General features: G+C 48.2%; 3 protein-coding genes across 5 annotated transcripts in view; all 3 read left to right on the forward strand.

The window, feature by feature from the left end:
• Positions 1–2,264, forward strand: part of sgpp1b (sphingosine-1-phosphate phosphatase 1b) — a 13,173-nt gene extending 10,909 nt beyond the window's left edge. Inside the window, exon 3 of the mRNA XM_048974079.1 lies at positions 1–2,264. This exon is cut by the window's left edge and continues 952 nt beyond it. The gene's annotated coding sequence lies outside the window, so the exon portion shown is untranslated.
• A 144-nt stretch (positions 2,265–2,408) lies between these two features.
• Positions 2,409–7,250, forward strand: wdr89 (WD repeat domain 89). The gene is made up of 2 exons (XM_048974083.1): positions 2,409–4,909; positions 5,180–7,250. Exon 2 carries the CDS (start codon positions 5,206–5,208, stop codon positions 6,400–6,402), a length of 1,197 nt encoding a protein of 398 aa, XP_048830040.1. The 5' UTR covers positions 2,409–4,909; positions 5,180–5,205; the 3' UTR covers positions 6,403–7,250.
• An 827-nt stretch (positions 7,251–8,077) lies between these two features.
• Positions 8,078–21,738, forward strand: ppp2r5eb (protein phosphatase 2, regulatory subunit B', epsilon isoform b). 3 transcript variants are annotated; one of them, XM_048974081.1, is made up of 14 exons: positions 8,078–8,493; positions 11,299–11,459; positions 15,382–15,578; positions 15,694–15,795; positions 17,404–17,496; positions 17,718–17,848; positions 17,928–17,987; positions 18,579–18,687; positions 18,935–18,988; positions 19,078–19,128; positions 19,414–19,533; positions 19,732–19,859; positions 20,387–20,488; positions 20,664–21,738. In XM_048974081.1, the coding sequence occupies exons 2-14, from the start codon at positions 11,303–11,305 to the stop codon at positions 20,761–20,763; spliced, it is 1,404 nt and encodes a 467-aa protein (XP_048830038.1). In that variant the 5' UTR covers positions 8,078–8,493; positions 11,299–11,302; the 3' UTR covers positions 20,764–21,738. The 3 variants fall into 3 exon arrangements, with proteins under 3 accessions (XP_048830038.1, XP_048830037.1, XP_048830039.1); XM_048974080.1 differs by having other exon boundaries at positions 8,079–8,493; positions 11,296–11,459; XM_048974082.1 differs by lacking the exons at positions 8,078–8,493; positions 11,299–11,459 and adding an exon at positions 14,165–14,561.
• Positions 21,739–27,097: the final 5,359 nt, after the last annotated feature.

The following is a 27,097-nucleotide window of genomic DNA, read 5'->3' on the forward strand; positions in this document are numbered from 1 at the left end:
GGGGGGGGGGGGGGGGCAGAGGGTGAGGTTATTCCCCATGTGTCAGAGATAATCAACCTGAACCTCCAGTCTGCATTCAGATGAGTGCCCTCTGTTTCTGGGCAGCTTCAGACTTGAGAGCTGTGGGTGCTGTGTTCATCTTGCAAGCCCCCCCCCTCCCCCTCACTGCGCCAAGTGGGCTGCAAACGTTCACTTCCTGTGGATCAGCCGAACCACTTACTGCAGCTGGAGCTCCGTGAGGAAGGGCAGATGCAATGCTGAGAGACTCACGGACAGCATAATACATCACTTACATGTATACATATAATATACCACTATTCTGTGGAGTTTTTTTTTTTTTTATTGCTTTAAAACAAGCAGAACCCCCCCCCCCACACACACACACAAACCTCCCTCATAAAGAATGCCAATGTGTTTGGTTTTGGAGAACAGAAACCAACAGTCAGCCCTGCTCATCGAGCTCTTCCATGTTTTTTCTGCCTCTGGGGAAGGAACTGTGTGATGGGAGGTGTTGGTTCAGGGGCCAGCGGGGGCTGCGTGTGTCAGTGGGCCTCTGTGTACAGGTCCTGAAGGCCCTTGGCATCAGGAACAAACCCACCGACTTTACCGCTCATCGTGCACCGAATCAAAAATGCACGCTAGGCTAAAGCTAACCTTGCTGAACTTTGAACAAAAACAACAGCAAACAGAGATTAGGGTGAGCTGTTTGGACATGAGCAGATTCTCCCGTGGTGGGGTGGGGGGGGCTGCTGCCTTATTGTACTCCCTGTTTCCAGTCCTGGAGGAAAGGGAACTGACTTCCCTACTGAGAAATGATCTCAAGCTCCTCCACAGTTGTACCACTGTGCTAGCATCTTTTGAACTGTATTCATAAAATGTGTATTGAAAGGAGAGCTTTTTACTATCCTTTTTCTGATTCACCAATTTTTGTCCGTCCCTCCATAAGTATATAGACCCTGGAGGAATTTCCCTCTGTCTTCCCTGATTGCAGTGAATTTAGTCATAATTATTTTAATTTCTCAAGCAGCTGCGGCCGTGTAAGTCTTTTCTGTTTGCCTCTCTGCAGTTCCACATGACTGACTTATCGGTGGGAATATGGACCAAAAAAGATGATCCTTTGCTGTGTGCGGCTTGGATTAGACTGTTAATCTCACAAAGCCCAGTGCCTTTACTGTAACTCGCAACATCCAGTCGCGCGAGTGTCTTGTAGTCCTCTCTGAGGAGCTTGTGTCAGGCAGTGGACGGGTGTGATTCAGCCTCGTGTGTTTTCTTCCAGTGCTCATGTATTCAGTTTTGTTCTGGGAGTCCAGCTGTTAACTCTGATAACTAAAATTTAATTTCTGTTGTAGGGCTTTGTTTTAAAATCACGATCTTAATTCATACCCCTATATGATCGTATTCTTACATGATAACAATTTTGCCGTGTTTGCATTAGTGGGGAGATCCATCGCATTGAACCAGGCTCTCTCATTTCCTACTGTATGAACTGTATCAACAGATGACAGGACTGCATTACACTAAAAGACGGACTGTATCCAGGAAGAGCGGCCGGGTAGGAAACAAATCCAATGTGTGCAACGAGGTGAAAGAAAATGCTTTGACAACAAGGACAAAATGATTCAGACTCGAAGACCCATCTGGTGATGGTGAGGAAGAGGAAAGAAATTTTTCAGAGCCCAGTTCAAGCAATAACAGGCTCGTACTGAAAAAGGTGTCACATTCGCTTGTGTGGATATTTTTTTTTCTGATTAGTGCAATGAATTTGTAGCGAAAACATTGGTTCGAATGTGGTATAATTAAGAGCAGATGAGGTTTAAGTTTAGTATTTCTTGTAGTTGGAAATGAGTTTTGTTAAAAACCGAGTGTGCCCTTTCTGTTCCGCAAAGTTGATGTGACTCCCATTTCAGTAACAATCATATTGCTTGTTCTGTCTTAATAAAGACATTATGTAATGCAAATAATAATAAAGAGGAGAGATATGTATTAGGCCTACTCAAAAACCGTGAAAGATAATTGCGATCTTGATTGAGTGGAAAAAAAAGTCACGATTCGGATTTTACCCAGAATCGTGCAGCCCTGCTCACTTTTTCCTCTCCACACTGCGAATGACAGAGAACAAGGGATGGAATGCAGCTCCTGTTGTTCCATTTTCTCCTTTTATTCCATTGGCTTCTTTTCCAGCAGTGGAGTGACATGTTATTCAATGGGTTTTTCATGTGTCCGCCCGCATAAATAAACTTGCACAAATAAAAATGCACAATACATGTCAGCTTAAATTGTGGTCGTTATTCCACTCGTTTCAGCTTAGCGTGTGTCTCTGTCAGGGTGACCGAGACGAAAATGTTCTGTCTGTTTTAATGCTGCCTGCGGCCCTCCTGACCGCTCACTGCTTTGCCCCTCCATAGACGTCATGCTTTAGTGGGCAGATGAGGCTTTTTCAAGGAAAGCGGTTCTTCTCAGTGCTGTTGGCTCTGCTCCTGCATTTCTTTTCAATCTTTTGTTTTATCCACAGACGAACATCAGTGGGGAGTTGGACAGTTTTATAGTGGCTCTTGTTTCCCCACCTTTAGAAGGATTTGGTTCTATGTGTGTGCCATGATTTTAAGAGCAAATGAAAGTGTGGCAGCTTGGTGCACATCCCTTAATGACAATGTCTGCTCACTAATTATCTTGTGAGTTTCTTTATAATCATCTACAAAGAACCTGGAGCAGCTCAGGCCTACTTTTGTCGCTGATTATAATACTCAGTGTATGTTGGATGAGATTGGGAGTATTTGTGAAGATTGGGTGTGGTTCAATGCTGACGCGTGTGCTGGCCCGGCTTGCGTCCCTCTCCAAAGCTCAGATCCTCAAAGGCCACACCTATCCCCCTCTACTCCGACCCCCCACCCGAGGGTGTTTGGGTTTTGTTGACGATGGATGGAGGGCCTCTCCCCAGTGTGGCAGACTCAGGCAGGAGTGTTCCAAAAAGCCAGCCTGTAGCACTCAGCAGGTGGCTAACTGGTCAATGTCGCCCCCTTTTGGCCAGTAAAACAGCTACTGCACTGAGGATAACTTTCTTGTAACTCATAACTGCATCAGTATAGAACAAAAACTGGTTTACCAAACTGACCTAAGGGAAGGGAGGTGGAGTATCGTTACACAGCTAAAATGGAGGTCCAATACTGCAAACCCCCCCTGTGCAGCTGGGGGACTCCTTGTAAGAGGAGCTTCTGTTGGCCTTACAATGACAGCCCTGTCATTTGGCCCCTCCCCATCTACGCGTCACACATCCGAGCTCCGCTGAGCTCGTTTGGCCTCCATCTCATCAGGCATCTGCGTGGAGCACCAATGGGGGGCACAGAGCACATTGTCCAGCGCGCCGCCTGTACAAAGACCCCCCTGTCAGTGGCTGGGCTCTCCATACTGTCACTGCCTCCTACTTGCTGCCAGGACCCACATAGCATCATTACGGAAGGAAGAATAACTAAATAAAAGTTACCTACTATGTCAAAATAACGATAAACGTTCTGATTTTGATGTGTAGTGTCTCAATAGACAGCAGTGTTGCTTCACACTTCCACGGTTAGGGGTTCAAATCCCACATCTGCTTTGTGTTCGTGGAGTTTGCATATTTTCCCGGTAGGTATCCTCCTGCAGCACAAAGATAGTTTGGCAAGTTTCTGTCTCTATGGTGTTGACATATGCTTACGTGTGCAGGTGTATGACCTGAGATGGCAAGACTGGCATCTTGCTCAGGGTGTACTACAGCCATAGGCTCCAATCCCCTGTGACCCCACTTGGGATAAGTGCTCGGAAGAGAAATGGATGAATATATCGACCTTTCCTTGAAGTGACCTTTAACCATCACCTTCAGCCAGACATGCTAGTTTCCCTTTTCCTCGGTGTGGCTTAATCACGTTTATGACAGACAAATGGCTCACTTATTCATTCATGTAATGATTTACTGTTTTCTCAGAATGACCAAGGTCTCCATATTTCAGTTTATACACATCACATTTTATGGTATGCTCTGTAAAACATGACCAATGCCTAAATCCTTACTTAAGGGTTTATATACAATTATGGTTTATATGCATATATGCAGTTTTACAACTACGTTCAGACTTACTTCAATTATTCTGTCCTGTGTTTTAATGGTTATTTTTACATTGCGTTGTGACCCTGACCGAGATTAGAAGTTGAAAGATGGATAATTTTTGTTGAAAAATAATAAAACCTGCAAAAATTAGTCATTGCAACAAAGCCTTGTAAATCTGTAATAGGTTTTGCACTACCCGATTACGTCGGTTCTGGTCTCCATTCCCACTCTGTCCTGGATAAGTGGTTTGGTGATGGAACGACAACATTGCCGGATTAAATAAATTTGCAGTGTTTTGCTGCCGCCTGGCGTTTAAGTCTAGCAACTGAATTATATTTTCTCGTTGATTCTAGGTATTCGAGTATCCAGTATCGTTAACAGTGTAGCAGGGAAAACTATCCGCAGGGAAAACATTAGGTAGTTCACAAACCGCCGTGTGAGACGCTTACGTTTAAAAGGATCAAAACCTTGGATATGTATTTACCGTTCACTACCAGACTATTAGGTATAGGTCAGTGTGTTGTCTTTTTCCGTAGTTATATGTGTTATACCGAAACTGATCCTTCGTATAAATACAGTAATTTTAAAATAATGTGTTAAATAGGAACTCCGTAACCTTGACGTGAAGTTTCACAGGGGAGCACTAAAAATGTGACACACTGCGTAAGAAGTTCGTGGATTGATTAGTGAAAACCATGAGCCTCAGATAAGGGGAATGTGGGATTTTATTCAGTTATTTTGGAGGCCAGATGCATAAAATTTTATGGATTCAAGACCTTGAACCTTGGTCGTTGATTAACGCTTCATCAGAAACGTCTAAGATTAACGGTAACGTACTAGCATAGTAGTGTCTTCGAAAGTCATTGCTCTGACAGCAGACCGATCGTTGACATCACACGTTCATATTAGTGTTATGAAATTTAGTATTTTATTACGTGTTATGGCTACCACCGCGTCGGAAGGTCCTGCACTGTAATGCTTTTATCTTTATATTTTATATCGCATGGTCGTTCATTTTCATATGCGTGTGATAAGCAGACAGTTCATACTCAGTTAAATGAAATCCTGTAAGTATTGACCGATTTTCTCCCGTTTCAGAATAAGTGAGTAAGATAAGTGTCACCATGGAGAGCCTGGAGGTTAATTTCGATGCTCTATCTTTGGCCCGGCGCCTGCAGCCCAGCAAGCCCAGCTACGTGCTGGACGTAGCCCTTCAGACAGGACCTCCTTCTGGGGACAGACTGATGGCTGTTTGCTGCTCCAATCGATTGGTCCAGCTCCACAGTCTGCACAACCTGTGTCAGCTGCGAGAGTTTCAGGGTCACACAGGTACCATTTGTGGGGTGTGTTTCTCCCCCACCTCACCCAGCCTCCTGTTTTCTGGCTCTGCTGATGGAACGATCCGGGCCTGGGATGTACGTTCGCCCACCGGGAAAACCGTGCAGGTGTTTAGCAGCTCACAGTCGTATCCTGTGTGCAGCTTTGACGTCAGCTGCGGCGGCGTAGTTCTGTGTGGTGGCACGGAGCAGCACGACGAGGACAGCTTCCTGTTGTTTTGGGATGCACGTGCCGTGAAGGGTGCAGATGGCGGCGGTGTTCTGGGTGTGTACTCAGAGTCCCACAGTGATGATATCACACAGGTGTGCTTCCACCCCCGCGATCCCGACCGCTTGGCCTCGGGTTCCACCGATGGCCTGGTCAATGTGTTCGACCTGAGTTGTAGCTCAGAAGATGAGGCGCTTCTGGCCACCTGTAACTCTGGTTCCTCCGTCAGTTCTGTGTCCTGGGCGGGCCATGACTATGGACGTCTGCTATGCTTGAGTCACGATGAGGGCCTCTACCTGTGGGACCTTAGCCAGCTGGACACGGAGGAGCCCCTGACCGTGCTGAACCTCCCTGACGCCCGCAGTTCCACCCCTCTCCCCACCCAGGCCACCCTGGATTACTTTGTGGGAGGGGCCTGGGTTGAAAGTATGGAGAAACTGCTGGTGCTGGGTGGGACCCGCCGTGGGGAGGTCCACCTGCTGCACTGTGCCGACCAAGGCCTGGAGCTACTGAAATCTCTGCAAGGTGGCCATTCTTGCACTGTGCGCTGCTTTGCATGGGATTCTGTCGGGAATGCTCTGATCACTGGAGGGGAGGACTCCCAGCTGCTGCAGTGGAAGCCTGGGGCAGAGGAGTCTTCGCCACAGGGGAGGAGCACCCTGAAGAGCCTGTCTGGTCTACAGATCAAAGCCAGACCCCACTCAAATCTCAGGAACAGGAAAGGCGGCCATTTAAAGAAGGGAGCGGAGAGTGTGTGCAGTCCTCCAGACACATGAGGGCACTGTGGTACAGCTGCTCTTTTGGGGCAGTGAGGAAGGAGGGGGGGTCTCTGAATGCGGGAGGGGCATGACGCTGTGATGCATACAAGTAGGGTACTTTACCTCAGTGGTTTTGAACTTAAACGGGGGTCATGTCTACAGAACATAGTGCCTCCCACTAGAGGAGAAATGGACAGAGAAAGTGGCATTTGTCTCATCACTCCAGTGTCATGTGATATGTCCCGCCCTCCTGGACTGGCACTTTTAGATGTAATGGGACAGCTGGCCTCACTGTGCCTTGTGTCAGCATGTTGGGGGTGTAGAACCCTGAAAAATTAGCATGTCCTTTTAAGACCAGCTTTTAACACCCTGGCATCTTTTTAAAATCAACTTAAATCTTTTAAATTGTCGTATTTGTCAATGGGCTCTTTCATATTTTGTTTTTAAAGTTCTGGCTTTCTGCCCTTTGTTTTGAAAACACCCACTTGCTTTGCACAGGTCAAGGTTGGTGACCTTGGTTTGACCCCTGTGGACAGATGGGGGCCCTCAGCTGTGTAGGGCCAGGAAGCTGGTCGTATTTCACACCAGGAAGGTGACGCTAATGAGCCAGTAACCCCGGGCAGACTGTGTGTGCCGGCACTGCTATTCTCTGCCTGCAGGCTGAAATATGCTTTACATCTGGGGGTTTACATCTGGGGGGTTACCATTTGTCCTGTGTAGAGATTACAATGGGCTGTGTCCTGGTTGGTTGGGGTATGGGAGGGCTGACATTTATCTTCTCATTTGAATAAAAGTACGTCTTGAACACCGTGTCCTGTTGGGCTAAAAGTCTTTTTTTAATTTAATAAATTGTCATACTAATCCTTTTTGAGTTTGTGATATCTGGTCTGTGATTATTTTATGGCTTTTGCAAGAAATACAACGTAAATGGAAGGCTTTCAAAATAAAAATGTAAAAGAAGCACGTGTCGTGTGTCCCAGCGAGACTGGATGAGTGCAACAGCCTGGAATGCAGAGACATTCCCATGACAGCTCACACACGTCTTCACCAGGTGAGGTTCTTGGGTGTGACATATAGTAACATTTTATTATGCTCATAATAAATGAACACAGGAATTTCTTCTTAGTCAGTTACAAAGATAAAAGTATTTTGTTAACGTGTCAAGGTCAAAGTCAGTCTTCTTTCTAATCTTTAAAATCCATTTATTGTCTTATTTGTTGAAGAAGTCCGGTTATGTCAAAGCATTAAGAATTTACTTTATAATAATGAGTCTATAAAATATAGTCATCTGATTAACGTTAGGGGGCAGCCTAATATATTCTAGGTTGGTCACTGTGGTTTTCCGGTTCCGGTTATGTAACAGTTACAGTTTGCATTCGCCTTTCCTGTAATAAAATCCCTGTTTAATCTCCCAGCCGAACCATACCGCCTGCCAGGGCGATTCGCAGCCTGCATTTTCCCAGAGCGTTGGGACGGAGCGGAAAGAGAGCGAAATGAACAGTGAAATGCGGGGGGGCTCCGAACGAGTCGAGCCTCATTCCATACGGGGAATGTCCCACCTTCGCCTTCGCCCAATCTCATTTCTAGTCATCTGCTCCGCAACCGAACGCAGTTGTCCATCTGAGGGCGCCCCTGCAGATGATGGACGTGAATGACAACCAATCAGAACTCGCAATTCCTTCAAACTACCCAATAGCCAGCGCTCATTAGACGAGGCCGCGTAGTAAGGTAGGGTGTAGCTGTGTTATGTGTGCCATGGACTCAGCCCAGTAATATTGACAATAGGGCGAAAAGAGATCGCCCCGAATTAAACAAGAGTAAAAAAAGAGGAATATAAGAAAGAAATAAACGAGCGCTAGTGCTGCGCTTTCAGCAAGCTATTCCGCCAACGAGCCAGGCACGTGATTGAGCTCGCTTCGTCCTTTTATATGTTAATGGGACGCGGCGGATTACTTAGTTAGGAGGTAAAAGGTGCTGGCGGGTCTGGCTGTGTCGGAAAGGCCGCGGGGAGGGGCTGACCGCACCGGACCGAGAAACACCTTGGCGTAAATACCACGAAGCAGGCTCGCCCGCTGCCGTCATCTCCGCTCCGAAGCACGGAGGATCAAGGTAAAGCTGAGTCGCTCCGCCGGCTCTCCGTACGCGGCAGCCGCCGGCTATCACGCTTCGTCCCGTGGAAACGTGTGCGGCTAGCGAACCGGAGGCACCCGGGGGGTGGGTGAAAGCGGCCGGAAAGGCTGCGAGGATCGATGTCAGACATAAGTGGGTTATCCGCCTGTCTGGCTGAGGGACGTTTGCTTAGGCCTGCAGAATGACCCGTCGATTCACTCCCCACCTTAGAAAATGGTGCTTAAAACGCGTATTCGTTCCGGTCTTGGGGGTGTTAATGTCCGCTTACTGCGGCTTTTTCTTTTGCTTTGTACGTCCTGCGCCGCCAGTGTCTGGCGGAGGATGTGCTTCTCCGGGCCCCGCAGATTTGGCCCAGGATCCGGCTTCTTCCCCGGTTCCGGGACTCCTGGTTTTGCTGCATGGCGCCTGCCGTTTGCTCTCACATCCCCCCGGACGCGGTATTTAGCCAGCGCACCTCCAAATGTGTAACGAGATAGTTCGTTTAGATTATGGTATGCTCGTTAGACCGTGTCCAATGTAAATATACAATGTCTTTGTGTAAACTCTGTATTCAGATTAAAAATAAAAAAAAATTAAAATAAATATATATATATATATATGGCCGGCTGATCTGGTGGCATGTGTGTTAACCCGGAAGGAGGGGGCCACTACGATGTCAGGGTGCCTGTCATTGCCGGCCACCTCCCACGATACCGGCGTATGTGTCACCTCGGGGATTTAGGTACCATGGGAAGATGTGCTGCTTTTTCACATCTCCTGCGTTGCATTTTTGCACATTACCCGAGTTACTGCAAACGCGCCGGAAATGCGTGTGATGGGTTACAGAGGGTGAAGCAGCCAGTGGGCGTGTTGCATTGTGTAACCGACTTACCTTGGGTTGCACGTCGGGCTTCGGTTCAGGTGTGTACACGGACTGTTTGGCCCTGGCTCTTTGGTATTGGGTTGTGCAGCAGCCGAGGCGTTTGCAGATATGAATCGTGCCTTTGATTCCGGTTCCTGTGATTCCCCGGTGCTCCTTCAGAGCCGCCTGAATCGATCCCAAACTGACGATGGTGGGGAAAAAAAACAAGCCGTCTGAGCTGCTTTCTCCCCCGATGGTTCTGTCTGCCTTCTTCCAGTGAGAACTGGCTGCTTCTTAGTCTCCTCTGAATATCATTTGGTGTCATGGACAGCAGGTGGCGTAGTGGTTATGGGCCTGTTACCCAGAAGGGTGTACTTTAAAATCCAGCGCTTAACCCATACTGCTATGGAGTTTCTGAGTGTGTGTCTCTTTTTTGAAGTTGTGTGCAGTTTTTAATAGTGGCCAGGCCATTTGGATAAGTATCAGCTCTGTGACAGATGGTATTGGTGATAACTTTGTTTATAATGGTGTGTTTCCTGCGTATATGAATGCTTACTCAGTGTGGGATCAGCTGATTTGCAGGCATGCAAATGACCCCCCCCCCCCTCCACTTGCAAAGACCTGCTTTATGACAGGTGCTGTAAACTGTGTCCTCCTACTTGCTGGGAGGTTTCCCGCTGGTCTCTTTAGGGACAGGCTGTGATGTCCTCTGTTCTGTCCTATTCTGGGCTTCAGAAATATCAGATTCAGTCTCATCACTCTGACTTGTCAAGGTTCAGCATTGGGGGGTCTGTTAAATCTGGATTTGACAGCTTTACCCCTATGAGTGGGGCAGACCCTGTTTGGGGTGTGGGGGTATCCCATCGCTAGCTTCCTCCTAGCCCTGCATGTCTTGTGACCAAGCTCCTGCTGTTTCTGGTTCTGCCCAGGAGCCCCACTCATGGCTTCTGATCCCACCACCTGTGTGGAGGTTACCTGGGCTCTTATGTAATGGCGGTTGACAGACAGGTGACCAATTGTCAGCTGATTGCCACCAGTGCTGTAGCGAGACCCGGGCATCCATCTCCGCACGGGGGCTCGTGGAATCCCATTGGATCGCAAAGCGCTCTGCTGCTGTTGCCCCCATGGGCTACTTGCATGTTTGGTTTCTCTTTTGCACAACGTCCTGTCGATTCCCAGTCACGGCTTTGAACTTGGGACCCTGCATTGGGGGTTTTATTACGGACTGGGATGCTGATGTTTCCTGGTTGGAGGGGGTTGGTGTCCACAGAGGCCAGCGAGCGAAACGGAACGTGGCCGAAGGAACGTGGGATGAAGTCCCAACCATATCGTCTCCGTGCATGTTGTGAAATGGCGTTTAGTGGCGTCACCTGACTTTCTTGGGTCTGGAACCGCAAGGTATCCTTTGGACTCCTGAGAAGGAATCTGCTGGGCCTTGCTTCTCTCAGTGGAGCTTACAGGAGGCTTTCAGTGTTGCTTCTGGTACCTGGGGGCAGATTGCATTACAGGCGTGCAGCCCGAGAAAGGGGGTGTGGGGGGCCTGTGCTCTGCAGCGCTGTCTTTCAGTGGACTGCATCTCTGATCCAGAGCAGCGGGATTGTGGGAAGGCCGGAGTGAGGTGCGTCCTGCTGCCTTAATATTCCCACATTAAAGGCCTTTCCCAGTGCTCTGGATCTGTATGCTGTGAGGGTCTCTGATCCCAGGCCTTAGTTACGGGGCTGTTGGCGCTCTCATGTGCCATGTGCTGCCGTCATGGAACATTCCATCAGCGCCCAGATGCGTGTCTCTCTCCCTCCTGTCCACCCCCTTGGGATCCAGAGAACTGGGGCCAAATCCACCAGAGGCTTACGCTGTCACACTAGTTATGGGCTTTTATTTGCACCAGTGACTCTCTGTACGTGTGGATTGCTGTCACTGACCCCCCCCATCCCTTTTTCCAGCAGGGCTATGTCCTCAGCAGCCACCTCGCCTCCATCGGTGGACAAAGTGGACGGATTTTCTCGGAAATCTGTCAGGAAGGTGAAGCAGAAGCGGTCGCAGAGTTCCTCGCAGTTCCGGTCTCAGGGCAAACCCATTGAGCTCACGCCGCTGCCCCTCCTCAAAGGTAAGGCCAAGGAGTTGGGGCGCCCCCTTGTGGTCGGAGGGTAATTTGTTGTGTACAGAGCGGTGAATCGGTGGCTTGATGTATTAATGTCCAGTAAATGTGTGTGTAAGTTCGTTTTCTCACTGGCTCATTGTTAGGGCTTGTTTAGCTTGTGTCCTGTTCATATTGTATATAATAGTACTGGATTGGATCATTGTGTCGTGTATTTGTCTGTAACATCAGTGTGTGTTTTGGGCTATTTAAGCAGAAACCATGTAGCATTGCCTCTCCTTCATGCCGCACCCAGGTGCTTCCATGTTTGTGGGATTTGATTTCTGGCATTGTGTATCGTGCTCACTCGGGTATTCCCCTTCTGGCCAGCAGATGGCGTACTTCTTAAAGCCTTGAGCTAAATCCTCTGCTAGCAGTAGATGGCAGGAGAGTTCTGGACCTGTACATAAGATGCTAGCTGGTTGAGATGGTGTTCAGCTGCAGCTGCGTTGAGCACCATCTTCTGCGGGGTCACTGATTTGGCAAACTACCAAGGCTGCCCTCCTGGCAGATTGCCTAGGTTCTACGTGGGCTTCAGCCGGCCCTGTGCGGGAGTCGTGGAGGTGGGAGAAGCTGGGAGGGGAGAAGCTGTCTTAGGTTGTGCCCAGTTGGCCGGACCCTGGCATCCCAGTCACTGTTAAGAACATCTTCCCGCTTGAAAGGTGGTAGCCGCTCTTCCGTGAGCCTTTGTGTTGAGCAGGACAGCCTATGCATAGCTGGGGGTCTGAGGATGCACTTGGCTCTGGTAATGACAAGCTGGAGAAGGATTTGATGGTCTTCAGGTCACTCCTAGTCTGGTGTTTTTCTCCCTGCTAGAAACTCCATATGGTTATTGTGGTTGGGCACAGTGAACCTGCTCCTGTTCCCTCTTCTTTCCTGTTGAAAGCCCCAGTTCTGAGTGTGTTGATTCTCTGCCACACACTCGCTGTCTGTCTCTGAGTCTGGACTGATGTACCAAAGTGTAGCCTCCTGGTGTCAGATTTGTGTGTGTGTGTGTGTGTGTGTGAGGTGGGGTGTTTGGCTGGGAAGTTGCTCTACTGCCCCTCGTCCTCCACCCCAAGTCTGCATATAGTGGATGCGGTACGGAGCAGATGGAAGTGTGTGCCCTGTGTGTGAGGGAACCTGGGGGCGGAATGGGGCGGGTGCCGCTCATGTTGATCTCCAGAGCCCCACCCAGCCCTAGGAGTGGCTCCCCCCACACAGGCGTGTCTGTAAAGCTATAGTCCATTTTCGTCTGGCAGCCTACCTTACTGCAGCCATGAGTGCCCCCCCCCCCCCGTGACCTCACTGGCTTCGTCTGTCCAGATGGCTGTCACCCTGACCTCATAGACTGAAATAAAAATGCATGATGCAGAAATAGCATTTGGAATCATAGGCCCAGCAAGCAGAGGGACTTCCCCTTTTCCCAGAGGGCAGCTGTGCCTTCTCCCCACCTCTCGTGGCCGTAACCAGAGCCCCGGGGGTCCCTGTGAGCCTAGAGAAGCAGGTGGTGGCTCTACACCGTCCTGTACCTCGCTGTGCGGCACCAAGGCTGTTCCCAGTCAGGTCCCCCTCCCCCCAGCTGGACTGCTACTCAGGTATCTGATCTGGTGTTTCACAGCTTCAGGAGAGAAGTAACTTCTGGTTACTGAGTCTTTTCAGCTGGAAGGCTGAAACACCAGAGAGGGTGCGTGTATATACACAAGTTCCAAGTTGATAATTTGTGGGTTAAGGGGGCGTTTCTGCAGGTAAAGGCAGGCCCAGTCCGATCACTCCACTGGAACCCAGTGAGGGGCACAAAAACAGTGTGGCACAGCACTGAACACAGCCCAGATCTGTTACCCTGTGGTCTGTCGCTTGTCTCACTGAAGCCAGACTCTGATTCCCGGACAGGATAGCCTTTGTCGATATACGGGTGCATTTGCTGTGGCCGATATGCCAGTTCCCAGTATCCCTCAGCGTCTCTCCCATCCCCGATGTCCGCGTCCTTTTCCGGATTCCCGACAGCAATACGCTTCGATTGCATTTGTCTGCAGACGCGACAAAGCCTTTGCTCTGTGGGAAGCCCGAGGACGGCCGACAAAACACGTTACCTGGAAATGCTTTCAGCAGATTTCCGTGAGAGCGCCGCCCTGCCAGGTCGCCCGCAGGATACAGAGGGAGGATGTTTGTAACTTCGGCGGGTCACGTGACCCTACATGCTTACATCTGTTTGAGTACAGGAAAGCATTTGTGAAAGTAAACTGATTCTGTGGTCGGAGACGGGCTGGTTTTGCTGTGCCGCTTCTCAGCGTCGGGCCTTTTCTTGATGTACTTGCATGCCTGTTTTTGTTCAGGTCGTGTCCTTCGTTGCCGGCACGGCCTGTCCCGGTCATCCGCTGGCCTGCCTTTCCCTCTGTGCCGGTAATCTAACCCCCCCCCCCTCCACTAATGACACTCGCATCCACACCCTTTTTTCCCTTCTGACTAATAAAATAATTATCATGATCCATTGTGAGGGATCCCCTTCCCAGCTCGCACTCCCCTTTGTTCACCTCGATGTCGCCATCTGGTGGGCGTCGCCTTCCCGGCACACGTCCCCGGAGGTGTGGCGCTTTCTGTTCTCGAGGTGCACGAGGCTCACCGAAGTGAGCGCTTTATAAATTCTGAACGGACTCCCTGTTCCCTGCTGCTCCTCCGCCACGGGGGGTCTGTCACACGCGCAGGACGGGGATCGGATGTCGCACGCGGGCTGTAGTTACATCGGCTTAGGGTGCGGCCGTCCAGTCGAGGCTGGTAGCCTATTGCAGATGGTCGGCAGTTGGCATCAGGCCTGCCTGCCGTCCTCCTCGGCCCTGTGGCCCATAATGCCTCAGTAACCTGATCAGGGCTGTGCGTAGAAAGCTGAGGCACCAGAGGACCGTACGATCAAAGGGACCGCAAAGCCACTCCACGGGTTGTATTGAAAACACGGGCTAACAGCAGCCTAGTCTAGCCTCTGGCCTGGCTCTGCCGCCTGCCAACCAGCTGTTGGGCCCCTGCGTAGGAGCTCCGGAGTCAGCCCACACTGCTCAGTATGCTGGTTTTATAACGACTGACAGCTCGGAAAGGAAGGTACGCTGATATGTCTTTTAAGATGGTTTTTCTGTAGTGTCTGACGTCTTTAGTAATTGGGAATCCTGCATGTACCCATCTGCCAGGGAGTAGAGCTGGGAGCCCTTCGCACACTGGTAAGCGTTGGGATTTTTGGTGGGAAGGTTGCACAGAAAAGAGGAAAGGCTCCTGCAAGTAACTGAATTCCTCCTCTGGAGGGACGGCGGCTATTTTTAGCGGCGCACGAGGCCGTCGGGGATGGGAATCGGGAAAACCCCACAGCGGGACCGGTAGTGCGCGTGTGCAGCCGACTCTGCGTCATGCTGGAGAAGCGGAGCCCAGCTGGGTGGCCGCTTGGTTTGTTTGCTTGTCTGCCCAGCAGCCGCCCGTAACCCATCAGCAACTTGCTGCGTGCAGTCGGGGGACCCTCCCGGTTCGCTCTCACGGAGCGAGTGCCTGGTGGGGGAGACTCCGTATGCGTTGATAGAGATTTGGTGGAGTCCTGAGGGCAGGAACGAATGCTATTTTGGTTTCTGGTTTCTGTTGCGACCGCATTTTCATTGTGTGTGTGTGAGAAGTAGGATCTGCTTTGGGATTGAGCCTTTGCATTCTCATATTTGGTTCCTTCGCTTGAAATATATCTTTACTACGGGAGTCAGAAGACTGACGGGTCGGTTCCCCAACGCCTGCGGCACTGTGTTGCTTCATCGTAGCTCGGTAGGGTCGCACAGGTTTTGTATCCTCATATGTCTTTTCATCCTCCCTCCCCTGGTGCTAGCTCCGCCTCTCTGGTGCCCCCTGCTGGTGGTGACTTGTCCCCCCCACACCCTTCTCCTCACAGATGTCCTGGCCCCGGAACAGCCGGAGCTGTTCCTGAAGAAGCTGCAGCAGTGCTGCACTGTCTTCGACTTCATGGACACGCTGTCGGACCTCAAGATGAAGGAGTACAAGCGTTCCACGCTCAACGAGCTGGTGGAGTACGTGACGGTCAGCCGGGGCTACCTGACGGAGCAGGCCTACCCAGAGGTGGTCAAAATGGTGAGACCGCAGCAAATGCGCTGGGGCGAGACCTTAAGATTATACGCCAGGGGAGCCCTGTTCCAGACGTGGCTTCCCTATGATGATCACAGCTCCCTTGTCTTCTGCCTTCCAGGTGTCCAACAACATATTCCGAACCCTCCCCCCCAGCGACAGTAACGAGTTTGACCCTGAAGAGGACGAGCCCACGCTGGAGGCCTCCTGGCCACACCTGCAGGTGCCTCCACTGATCACATGCGTCTCGGTTTGTGATTTGCGGATAGGCGATCGACTGTTCTTCCTTGGAGTGCTCCAGTCTATGATGCAGTGGGACTGTTTAAAAAAATTATGCTTTATTTGCTCTTTGTACAAGTACATTTGAATGTGTTTTTGTTTATCCCACCTTGCTGCTCTTTTAAAGCTCATGGGAGATTTACTTGCACACAAATGTCACGAGGGAAGAATGAAAAATGACCGTTTCATAGGGCAGTTGCGATGAGTCCAAGCAGCTAGAGCAGGTGGGATTAAGACTTCTGATTGGTTGGTCCCACTTTTTCTAGTTACTTGGATCCACCTCCTCTGCAATCTGGTTGTTTTTGAACCAATCATTTCCCCTTCTGCCATCAGAACATTTTCGTGTAAGTAAAATTCCCATGAGCCCTTTGAAAGACATCAGCTGGGTTGGAGTTTGCCTTCTCTGTCTGTCGCTCAGCTCCTTGCCCTTGCGAGGCATCGTGTGGCTCAGTGGGTTTGGGGGCTGTGCCTGTGATTGCTGATTCGCATCTCTGGGTTGGCAGTGATTTAACTATTAAGTCCCTGGAGCAGGTGAGGTTACTGGCGGGGCTGGATGATATGGCAAAATATTTTATCACCATAAAATGATATAAAAAAGGTATCATCTTTTCCTGTCAGTCAGTATTGTTAATCATCACACGCTCTGTTTTTGCTTGAAGTTCTCTTACACCTGAGAATTGTCCTTACACAGGTTCTGAAAGGTGGCAACAAATTTAAAAGACTGCAAACTGAAAACTAATTTTAATAAATAAGTCTGCAGAAATACACTGTCATAGGGCATGACGGTAGAAAACGCTGACAGTACGGTGTGTGCTGCGTGGTTTGACTCTCGCTGTTTGTTTTACATCACATGGGGGTTTAACATTGCTGGTGGACTTACCACCTGTCCCCTTTGTAACCCATACAGGCCGTTATTTGCCTGCATTTTTTTTTCAGGTTGAACCTGGAAACCCTGACTTCTGTTTTGTGCTTGGAAGCATTTGCATTCTTTATCTTCTACTGTATGGCAAAGCGTCAGCTGGTAAAATAAGTTTGCAGTGTTTTAGTTGGCACCAGTATCCAGCAGAGTTTGCAGTACACAGCGCCAGACTGTTGCGTGTCAGACGTTAAACTGTAAGAAGTACCACACAACACCAGATTTACCTTGTTTATCCGCAGTATTAATGTTTTTTAAAAGGTGCCGAGGCTGCTGAGCTGTCACTTTCTCTACGGAAGTTTCCTTGCACTCATCTTTTCTATGACGATAGCATGCGGCGTGCGCTAACTCAAGCAACCTTACTGTGCGTTTGTTGCTCATAGGTTGTCCATTCTGAAAAGGCTACCATGTGATTGGTTGGAATTGCACTATGATTTAAGCTGACGTGTGCTATCAAGCGATGTTCTTTATTGACAGTTTGAATGTTATTTGAATTATTGAAATATCTTGAATGTTTGTTGCATCACTTAAAACTAATGCCCATAAATGCTCACCCCAGAGTGTGGCGCCCCCTGCTGGTGTTAGGTAATGCTGGCCCCCGTTGGTGTCCTGATCCCTCCCCCTCTCTCTTTGCAGCTGGTGTATGAATTCTTCATACGCTTTTTGGAGAGTCAGGAGTTCCAGCCCAGCATTGCCAAAAAATACATTGATCAGAAATTTGTGTTACAGGTGAGTGAGCAGGTGCCTCTCTGTCTGTCTCTCTCTCTCTCTCTCTGTCTGTCTCTCTCTCTCTCTCTCTGTCTGTCTCTCTCTCTCTCTCTCTGTCTGTCTCTCTCTCTCTCTCTCTCTCTCTCTCTCTCTCTCTCTCTGTCTGTCTGTCTGTCTCTGTCTGTGTCGGCGCCCCTGCTCCCATTGGTCCACATATTGCTCAGTTGGCCCCTCCCTTGCAGCTCCTGGAGCTGTTTGACAGTGAGGACCCCCGGGAGAGGGACTACCTGAAGACAGTCCTGCACAGAATTTACGGGAAGTTCCTGGGGCTGCGGGCTTTTATACGAAAACAGATAAATAATATTTTTCTACGGTAAGAGCTGCTGCCTTTGCATGTGATTCTTTAGGAACCCGGCTGCCTCTGACTCTCATTCCTGTTCCCACCCCGATAGTTTTGTTTATGAAACTGAGCACTTCAACGGTGTGGCTGAGCTGCTGGAGATCCTGGGAAGGTGTGTGGCCGCGCTCTGGAGGAGGGACATGGGCTGCCCCCCCCTTTGGGCTTGGGCTTGGTTTCCATCTGCTCTGGACGTTCAACAGCGTCTGATTCTGGGCAGAGAGGTTGGGCGTGAAGTCCGCTTTCGGACGTCTCGATCGTTCATTGGCCAGGGGAAGAGCCTAAGATTGTATGTGATCCCCTTTTCTACCGTCTATGATCAGAATGATAACAAACATGGCTTGCGGATTTGAAGGACGGTTAGCTGAGGAAGTCCGGAAATACCGGCATTTTATAGGGTCTCTTGCTAGGGGATTATAAAGACTCCCAGGTGGCTGTAGACAAGTAAAATGTTTGTAATTACAATGCAATACAGCTCCCTGTCTTAAGAGCAGCTTTGCTCAACAGCGCCACCCCAGGCCTGTCATAAAAGTGCATGGCAGCCAGGTGGAGTGATGCAAGAGGTTCGATCACCCGGAGAACGTGTCCACAGTAGGTGGAAAGCAGCACTTAGCCACACTTGTGGGTGAGGCAGGGGGTCACTGGGGCTGCTGTGGCTGCGGGCAGCCGTCCGCTCATCTGCGTTCCGCCCTCCCTGATCCCACAGCATCATCAACGGCTTCGCTCTGCCGCTGAAGGCCGAGCACAAGCAGTTCCTGGTGAAAGTGCTGATCCCCCTGCACACGGTCAGGAGCCTATCGCTGTTCCATGCACAGGTATGGCCCCGTGGGGATGATTTTGCAGGGCTGGGTAGGGGTTAAGGTCCTCATGCTAGGATTAGAGTTTTCCCCATAGAAATGAATGGAGAGTCCCCACAATGATATAATTACTAACCTGTGTGTGTGTGAGAGACCCCCGAGCTTTTCCATGCAGTGGCCGTGTCGCTTGTTGGCGTGTCTTTGCTGTACAGTCTAGCGCCCTCTACCTTCCATCTTATGAATTCTGCTCTCTTCTCCTACCCAGCTGGCCTATTGCATTGTACAGTTCCTAGAAAAGGACCCAGCACTCACAGAACCGGTAAGTACCCCACCCCTCTCATCTTAGGACCGCCGCCCCCCAAATCCAGCTTAGCCCCTCCCTCTGACCTGCCTCACATCTCCCTCCAGGTCATCAGGGGCTTGCTGAAGTTTTGGCCAAAGACGTGCAGTCAGAAGGAGGTACTGTGCATCCAGACCGGAACTTCAGGTCCATGTGGGATTGTGGGATTGTATGTGTGTATGGGGGGGGGGGGGCATGCCGTCCACACGAGGCACTTAACCCAGCTGCTGCCCGAAGGGGGGCTTTGAGATGCGTTCCCTGTGGTCTTTATAAATGCTTTTCGGAACATGTGCTTTTCCCACAGCTGCGACGGGGCTGAGGTAACGGCCTGGGATACCGCTCTGTTCTCTGTCAGCATGTGTGAGCCCCCTGAGGACCCCACCCTGTTCTGTTTCTGACCTCAGGTGATGTTCCTGGGGGAGCTGGAGGAGATCCTGGACGTGATTGAGCCCACGCAGTTTGTCAAAGTCCAGGAGCCGCTCTTCAAGCAGATCTCCAAGTGCGTCTCCAGCCCACATTTCCAGGTTAGACTGACCTTCTCCCCGAAGAGCTGGACTCTGCCCCAGCTGGCTCAGATCCCTGCTGCAGGTGCCCGCAGTGTGCCTGTTACCCGAAATGCTTCTCAGCCGTCCACACATCATGTGTTTAAACCTTGATAGCCGCTCTGTGGGCTATTGGAGGTATACAGTAGGCATTGGTAAAAGCCCCTCTGTCGCCCTCAGGTGGCAGAAAGGGCTCTCTACTATTGGAACAATGAGTACATCATGAGCCTGATAGAGGAGAATTCCAGTGTCATCCTACCCATTATGTTCACCAGCCTCTACCGGATCTCCAAAGAACACTGGAACCAGTGAGTAACTCCTCCCACCTCCCAGTATCTGCCTCTGGTTGGCTGCTGCTGGCTCCCCGCTCGTCTACCAGCCCCATTCTCATGACATTGTGGAAGACATCACCTAGAAGGCTATGAATAGGTTCCCCGGGCTTCCTTGAAATGTGACACTGTGAGACATTTAAAGATGGATTTCATGCACGTACCTGCCGTCTTCCTTTGGGTTGTTACTATCACAGGAATGGGTGTTAATATTTGCTGTATTCAGAGTTGCTGATGCTGACCAGTGTTGTGGATTTTCTTTCTGACCCAGTAAGTGTGCTGAGTTCCTGCAGGCGTGTGTGTACTTCACACGTCGGCCTCTTTCGATGTATCCAGATTATATTTCACGTGTTGAAAAGCTGTAGAAATGGCTACAGGTGAACATGCAGCAGGTAGCCGGTCCCCACTGGCCCTAACACCTTGTATCCAGTGGAAACCGTGACTGGCTCCTGAACATCTTTGCAGCGCCGTGTGTTTTAGCTCCGTCTCTGTTGCCGTCCTGCCAGGGCCATTGTGGCTTTAGTGTACAATGTGCTGAAAGCCTTCATGGAGATGAACAGCACCCTGTTTGACGAGCTGACGTCCACGTACAAGTCGGACCGCCAGCGGTAAGGAGGCACTAGGTCGATTCTGTGGGTACTGTGTGGGGGAGGGAGACGTGGTCGAGTCGGTGTGGGGCGGAAGCTTGTCGCCGCAGAGGGGATCAGACCACCACTGCATGTGACGTTTGTTTGCACGGAGGATTTGAGGAGAGACCATGTCATCCTGCTTTCCCTTCCCCAGTGAGAAGAAGAAGGAAAGGGAACGAGAGGAGCTGTGGAGGAAGCTAGAAGACCTGGAGCTGAAGCACGGCCTTGGCACCGACGGGATCATCCCCACTTAACACAGCGCCTCCTGCAGGCAGACAGACAGAATGACAGTTTGCCCCCCCCCCACCCCATATTGTGCGACTTAATTTACCATAGATTCACATGTCTATTTCGTTATTTCAGAAGCACTGTAAATATCTTTTTCTTTGTCCCTTAAAATGGTAATAAACCGAAATAACAAAAAAAAAATGTAAATGAGATGGTTTAAAAAAAACCTGAGAGAAGCAAGTTGGGCTGTAGGACTGGAGTTTGAAAACATCCATAAAAAAATTAAAGACAAAAAATAAGAAACGGGAAAAGCAGCTGATGGCGGCGCACTCCTCTGCCTCTGACTCTCAGTATGCCTGCCTGTTCACTGCTGTGGGACGTGTCCTGCGTAAGATGCCATTGGGGGCCACCTTGGATGCATGCTCCATTCCTTGAGCGCTTATTACCACACAGAGACTGCTGCTGGAAAGATGAGAATGGAAGGCCCCCCCCCTGCCTCAGGAGAGAGACCCTTGTGTTTGTTTGGGATTAGCGCAGTCTGCATCATCACTGCATCATCACTGAAGTACCCCCCCCCCCCCCCCGTTCGCTAAGGGCACATGGATATGCTCCAGTCACCCCACTCCTAACCCGCCCTGATCCTGGACTTGCTCCTCTGAACGGGGTACCGGTCTGGTACTGGCCCCACCTTTTGGGATCCTGCGGAAGCAGAATGTAGTAACAGCAACCTTGTGCCCAAACAGATCCCAGGTCAGTGCCATTTCATCAGCAGGGAACCTACAGAAGAGGAACTCGTCGTTCCCAAATCAGTGGTGGTCTGTCCAAGACTGGTATTGTGAAAAGAAACACTACTTGTGTCAATTCTTCACAGTATTAAAAACCTGTATAATGTTATTGAATGCAGTACATTGATATCTTGTATCTTGTAGTGATTTAGTTTCTATTTTCTTAGGAACTTTTGGAGGAGTATCCCGTATATAAAGTGGTATATTGGAATAAGAGTTCCTGGTATTTATGATTCTGTATTTTTCCTTTTTTATGAGTTCTTTTGATCATGTGAATTATTTTTAGTGGGGGGGTGGGTGGGGGGGGTGGGAGGTCACCAGGATTTGGGGGGGCATCAGCCGACTTGCAAAAAGTCAAATCTGCTTCCCGTCCAGACTTACTGTGTGCTTTAAGAAGGCCCAGATAGAGTAATTTAAAAAAGAAAGAAAAAAAAAAAAGTTGGCTAAAGAAAAATGTCTAATTATTTTAAAAAAATAAAGAGATATTAAATTAAACCTGTTTTTGTGATAAAACAAGGTGCCTAATAGTGTTATTTATGGGCTGTGTATCTTCTGACCACAGTGCTTATGTGAGTGTGTGAGAGGGTTTGGGACTGTCTGGGCCCTGCTCTATAATTTTCTAATGTATTTTTATATTTCATGTATTTGTATTTTTATAAATCCCTCAAAAGATAGAATAAAATAAACGAAACAAAACTTTGAAAAATGAATGGTTCCACAACATTAGGGAGTTTTGCTCTCATCTTGTAGCTAAAAGTGAAAACTGCAATTAAAGGAAATTTTTGTCCGTCTTCTAAAATCGGTGCTCTATAGCTTTTGTGGGAATAAAGTTAAGATTTTAGTGAAACGTCATTATTCGGCGTTGACCACGTGGTGACGGCATGCTGTGACCAAAACTTTTCTTCTGCGTAATTGACGTTTTAAATTTGAACATTCCGAAATGAAACCGTGCCAATATGGTTTTCCCCTTAGCATGCTGCCATCTCGTGACCAAAAGTGAGAATTACAATGATGTGGTAAATTTGTTTATGTCTTTTTAACTGAATAAAACGATTGTATTTTTGTCTGGGAGAGGCCGTCATGCTAACTGTAAAACCGTTTCGGAAAATGTGTTTTACAATGGGGAAAATTATATTACTCAATTTAAAAATGCTCAATAAAAAGTAATTAAACTTAGATAACTAAGTTTTGTGACCGTGCAAAGCTTAATTTTTTTGTTCCATTTGTATATGCACTTGGGAGTCAGTCCCTGCGTACTGAAATCCATCTGAATTTAATAACTTTACCTTAGGAGTTGATTAACATATCAGACATCGGCGAAGACTCCAGGGTGCCGATTTAACGAACTTCCATTTTGCGCGAGCTGGGGCCCTGAGCTATAACCGAGGATAGCGTTGCATTATTCCGCTCTTCACGATTGTTTTTAGTTGTGTTATCCGACGAAAGAAACTTTGACGGTATTAGTATGTCTTGTTGCTTTATTATGATGCAAAACCTGTAATGTATGTAAAATTGCAAAAAATCATAGTATTAAGATGTTCCTAAATTGATGATGACCATGATACCATCTCGTGACCAAAAGTGAGAATTGCAAATTTTGGCCAAAATCTTTTATTATTAAATAAAACTGCACTGTTTATTCTTGTAGGCGAAAGCACAGGTCTATTTCCCACATTTTTTAAAAATGTTTTACTTTGGACTATGTTTTCTAACGACATAAACGCCGTTATTCAAATTTAAGTGTAGAAACGTAAGAGATGGAAATAGTTTGTTTTGCATTTTACTTTGGTTGGCGAGAACTGTAAAAGCGCAAACACCTGAACAATCAAGCTCATAAACCGTGGGAAAACTGTTATGCGTTCAGCATGTTGCCCTCTCGTGGACAAAAACGAACACTGCGGTTTTATGGAAGTAAAAAATATTTATCCTTTAATTGTAATTCTCACTTTTGGTCACAAGATGGCAGCATCCCGAGTAAAACCATTTTACTTGGTCTGTTAGTGTTATTTTGGAATTTGTTATACAACAGGGAGAACCAACGTTATTCAATTAAAATGTGCAAAACAAAAAAATGATATTTTACAAACTCACCCAAACTTCAATTTATAGTGGAAAGGTTTGTTTTTGAAAGGGAAAAACTTGCGGCTCTGTTTTTTATTTTTTTATATGACAACTGAATTCCTCCTAAAATGTCAGTATAGGATTTAAAAGTTTGTTTTATAAATGTTCACTTTTAATGCTTGGTTGCTGGAAGAAAAGGTCATCATTAAAGATTCATAAGTTTTCATATCAGTACAGAAAAAAAAATCAATGATCCATACAGCTAATTTTTCATGGCTTTTGGTGAGACTGAAGGAAGAAACAAAAGTGGTTTTGTCCCGGCTACCTACATATTGACAGAATGTAAATGCATTGCTTCAGTCTGTCACATTCTGTGTTTTCCAGTCTGCAAAGGACTGACATTCACTGCACCATGTGAAGACCTCAGTAAAGACAGGACCTGCGCATTTGCTTCCTGATGTTATCAACAGCAGGCTGCCTCTCAGGTATTAGGCCAGACTGGACTTTGGCCTAATGATGTAATGATGATTATCTTGGAATCTGTGTGGTCTGTTAGGTAAGGAGAGGAGAGGTCAGTTTGTTTTTATCGTTGGGCATGTTCTCCTTCAACTACATCCATTTGATTTGTTATAATAATCATTCCTTCTTCATAAGCCTAGTATATGTTGATTCTGTCCTCACTTGGGATGTATGTTTTACATTTGATAATTTATTGGGTCCCTTAAGTGATGCTCATTACGCAGAGGTGAGTAGTTCAGGTCCACAAAGCAAAAATCCATACCAGGATCAACCGACCATAAAGAGTCACTGTCACAGTTAACTCAACTGGTTGGTTGAAACAAAATCTTGGTCTGGATTTTTACTTTCTGGACCTGAAAGTACTTACCTGGCCATTCATATTGACATCACTTAATGACAGAGTGAACAGGGGTGTATGGCAGGGTGATGCTGGTTTGTAGCTGTTTCAGGGTCACTCCCTGCAGCCTTATCACATTTGGGATCCAGTAATAGCAGTCAAACATCCCCTTTGCTTCCCTGTGGGTGGAGTGGTTGTTCTGAGGCTAGAGCTGTGTTTCAGCAATTGGAGGGCTGCTGGTTTGAATCTCATGAATGCCAGGAGTGATGATTCTTCATTGGACCCTTGAGTAAGGCCCTTTACCTGCTATTGTTTCCTTCAGGGCATGACGTTCATCTACATCCAGCTCTGCAAGCTGGTCCTCCAGCTTACAGGGAAAATTTTGGGGTTGGTGGCAAGATTGGCCCTTCCGTCCGAACTAGTGTGATGTTGTGGTGACACACCCTGGGTGTGGCATTGTGCTGTATCAGTGCACACTCCTCACCTCCTCCTTTGCTTCCTAGCAGGAAGGTCTCCACACACCACGGGGGTCTATAAGCCGGTGTGTCCCATTCTGGTTCTTGGAGACCACCAGACAGTCTATGCTTTTGCTCCCTTTCAGCTCCTGGAGCAAAAACGAGATCTGTCTGGTGGGGAGCTGTGAGGGAGCAAAAATGTTGACTGACTGTGGGTCCCCAAGGAGCGGATTTGGGAAACACTCCTTTAATTCATTGTGTAATGTATCTAATGACCCCTGCTCTCTACCTCTACATGAACCATATTGAGCCACCCTAGATTAATCATACAACGACTTTGTCTCCCTCGCTGCTGCATCCCATTGCTTCTAACAGGCCTGACTTCCCTTCCTGTCCTCACGCAAGGCTGCCGCACAGCATGGTTCCAGTGCTGCTCCTTTTGAATCTGTTCCACCTAATTTTATGCCGTAAAGCTGATTATACACTGGCTATTTTCAGGTCCTTTTTGCCATCAGCTGATGCTAGCAAAGGCTCCCTTAGTATATTTTGATTTTCTTTGATTGCCACTGGCTTCCAGTTAGAGCAGTGATCATGTAACTGTCTCCTGGCTCACTCACTATGTCATCAGTCCCCTTTCCGTGAGACGTCCCTCATCACCTACTATTGGACCACATGCCAAAAGTCTTCATTAAATCTGTGTTTCTACCATCAGGTTCCTTAACTCCATCACCAACCTCCTGTGCTTGGGCTGCCACCTGCAGAACATTCTGGAAACCCGCAGCATCAGTCTCCGGATGTAGGCAAGTGGCGTCATCTTGACACTTTTCGCAGTATGCATTCGCACCTGTGTCCAGGTGATGCTGTTACTTTGTGGTTTTCACATTTATTTTTAGCCTTTCTCCACGTCGCCTTGATGTACCCTGTATTACCTTTTATTAAGAACCAGGATAAAAACGATGGACATGTACCCTGTGGAAGGCGTCCCTTGTGCCTCAATGGAGTAAATCCCAACATGACTGTCACCCACCTGTGTTTCTGTGAACTAAGAACAAAAGAACATAAGATCAATTTTCCAAGGCAGCAATGTCCTCCTTAAGGTATGGTGACCAAACCTGCACATAATATTCTAGGTGGGATCTTACCAAGGAATTATATAATTGTAGCATCACCTCCCTTGACTTAAACTCCACACACCTAGAGATGTAACCCAACATCCTATTGGCCTTTTTTATTGCTTTCCCACACTGGCGAGAGTGGGACATGGAAGCATCAACATATACAAGAGATCTTTTTCGTAATGAGCTATTTCTATTTCAGTGGAACCCATAAAATATCTGTACTTTATATTTATGCTCCTTGCATGGATTACCTTACATTTATCTATGTTAAATTTCATCTGCTAGATATCAGCCCAGTCGCTAATTAAATCAAGGTCCCGTTGTAGCCTCTTTGCTGCTAGATCAGTATCTGCTACACCACCCACCTTGGTGTCATCTGCAAATTTAACCAGTTTACTGTATGTATTGGTGTCAATATCATTAATGTTAGGAATAACAGTGGTCCTTAAATTGAACCCTGTGGTACCCCACTATGAGCGCAGGCCCACTGTGACATTGTGCCTCTAATAACTACTCGCTGCTTCCTGTCTGTTAACCAGTTTTCAATTCAAAAAGCATCTATTGGCTCAGGCTGTTCTGTTCTGGTTCCTTGTATAACTTACTCCCTGAACTGCGTACTTCCTATTTTTGGATTCTGATTTAACGTACATTTTATTGGATGAGTCATTGAAATGCGATAATTGCTTTAGAATCTGTCCCTGTGTTGTGAGGCATGGTGGGAGTTTGCTGTAGGTTGTCCTGGCAGTTGTCACCAGGCGGTACGTCAGGCTGCCCTCCTTAGGTTGTCGTGTGGTGAGTGCGGTCTATAAATGACAGACAGGGTGGAGTTTTTACAGAAAGCCAGGTTAAACACTTCCTGCAGAATAATCACAGCCATTTAGGGTCTCACTTCATTGCAGCCTGAGCCGATAGATACTTTGCTCTGACTGATGTAACAGATGGACCAATCAAAACAGATGCAGGTTAATGACTTTGATTTAGCAGGCAGAGGGTAACGGATGCTCAATGTAAGTCAGGGACCCCGAGGGAGGAACGAGTGCGTATCCACATGGCCTGTACGATCACAGAGCCGCTTACAATGGCTG

Source organism: Brienomyrus brachyistius, chromosome 14 (assembly GCF_023856365.1).
Source record: "Brienomyrus brachyistius isolate T26 chromosome 14, BBRACH_0.4, whole genome shotgun sequence".
Taxonomy (NCBI): Eukaryota; Metazoa; Chordata; class Actinopteri; order Osteoglossiformes; family Mormyridae; genus Brienomyrus; species Brienomyrus brachyistius.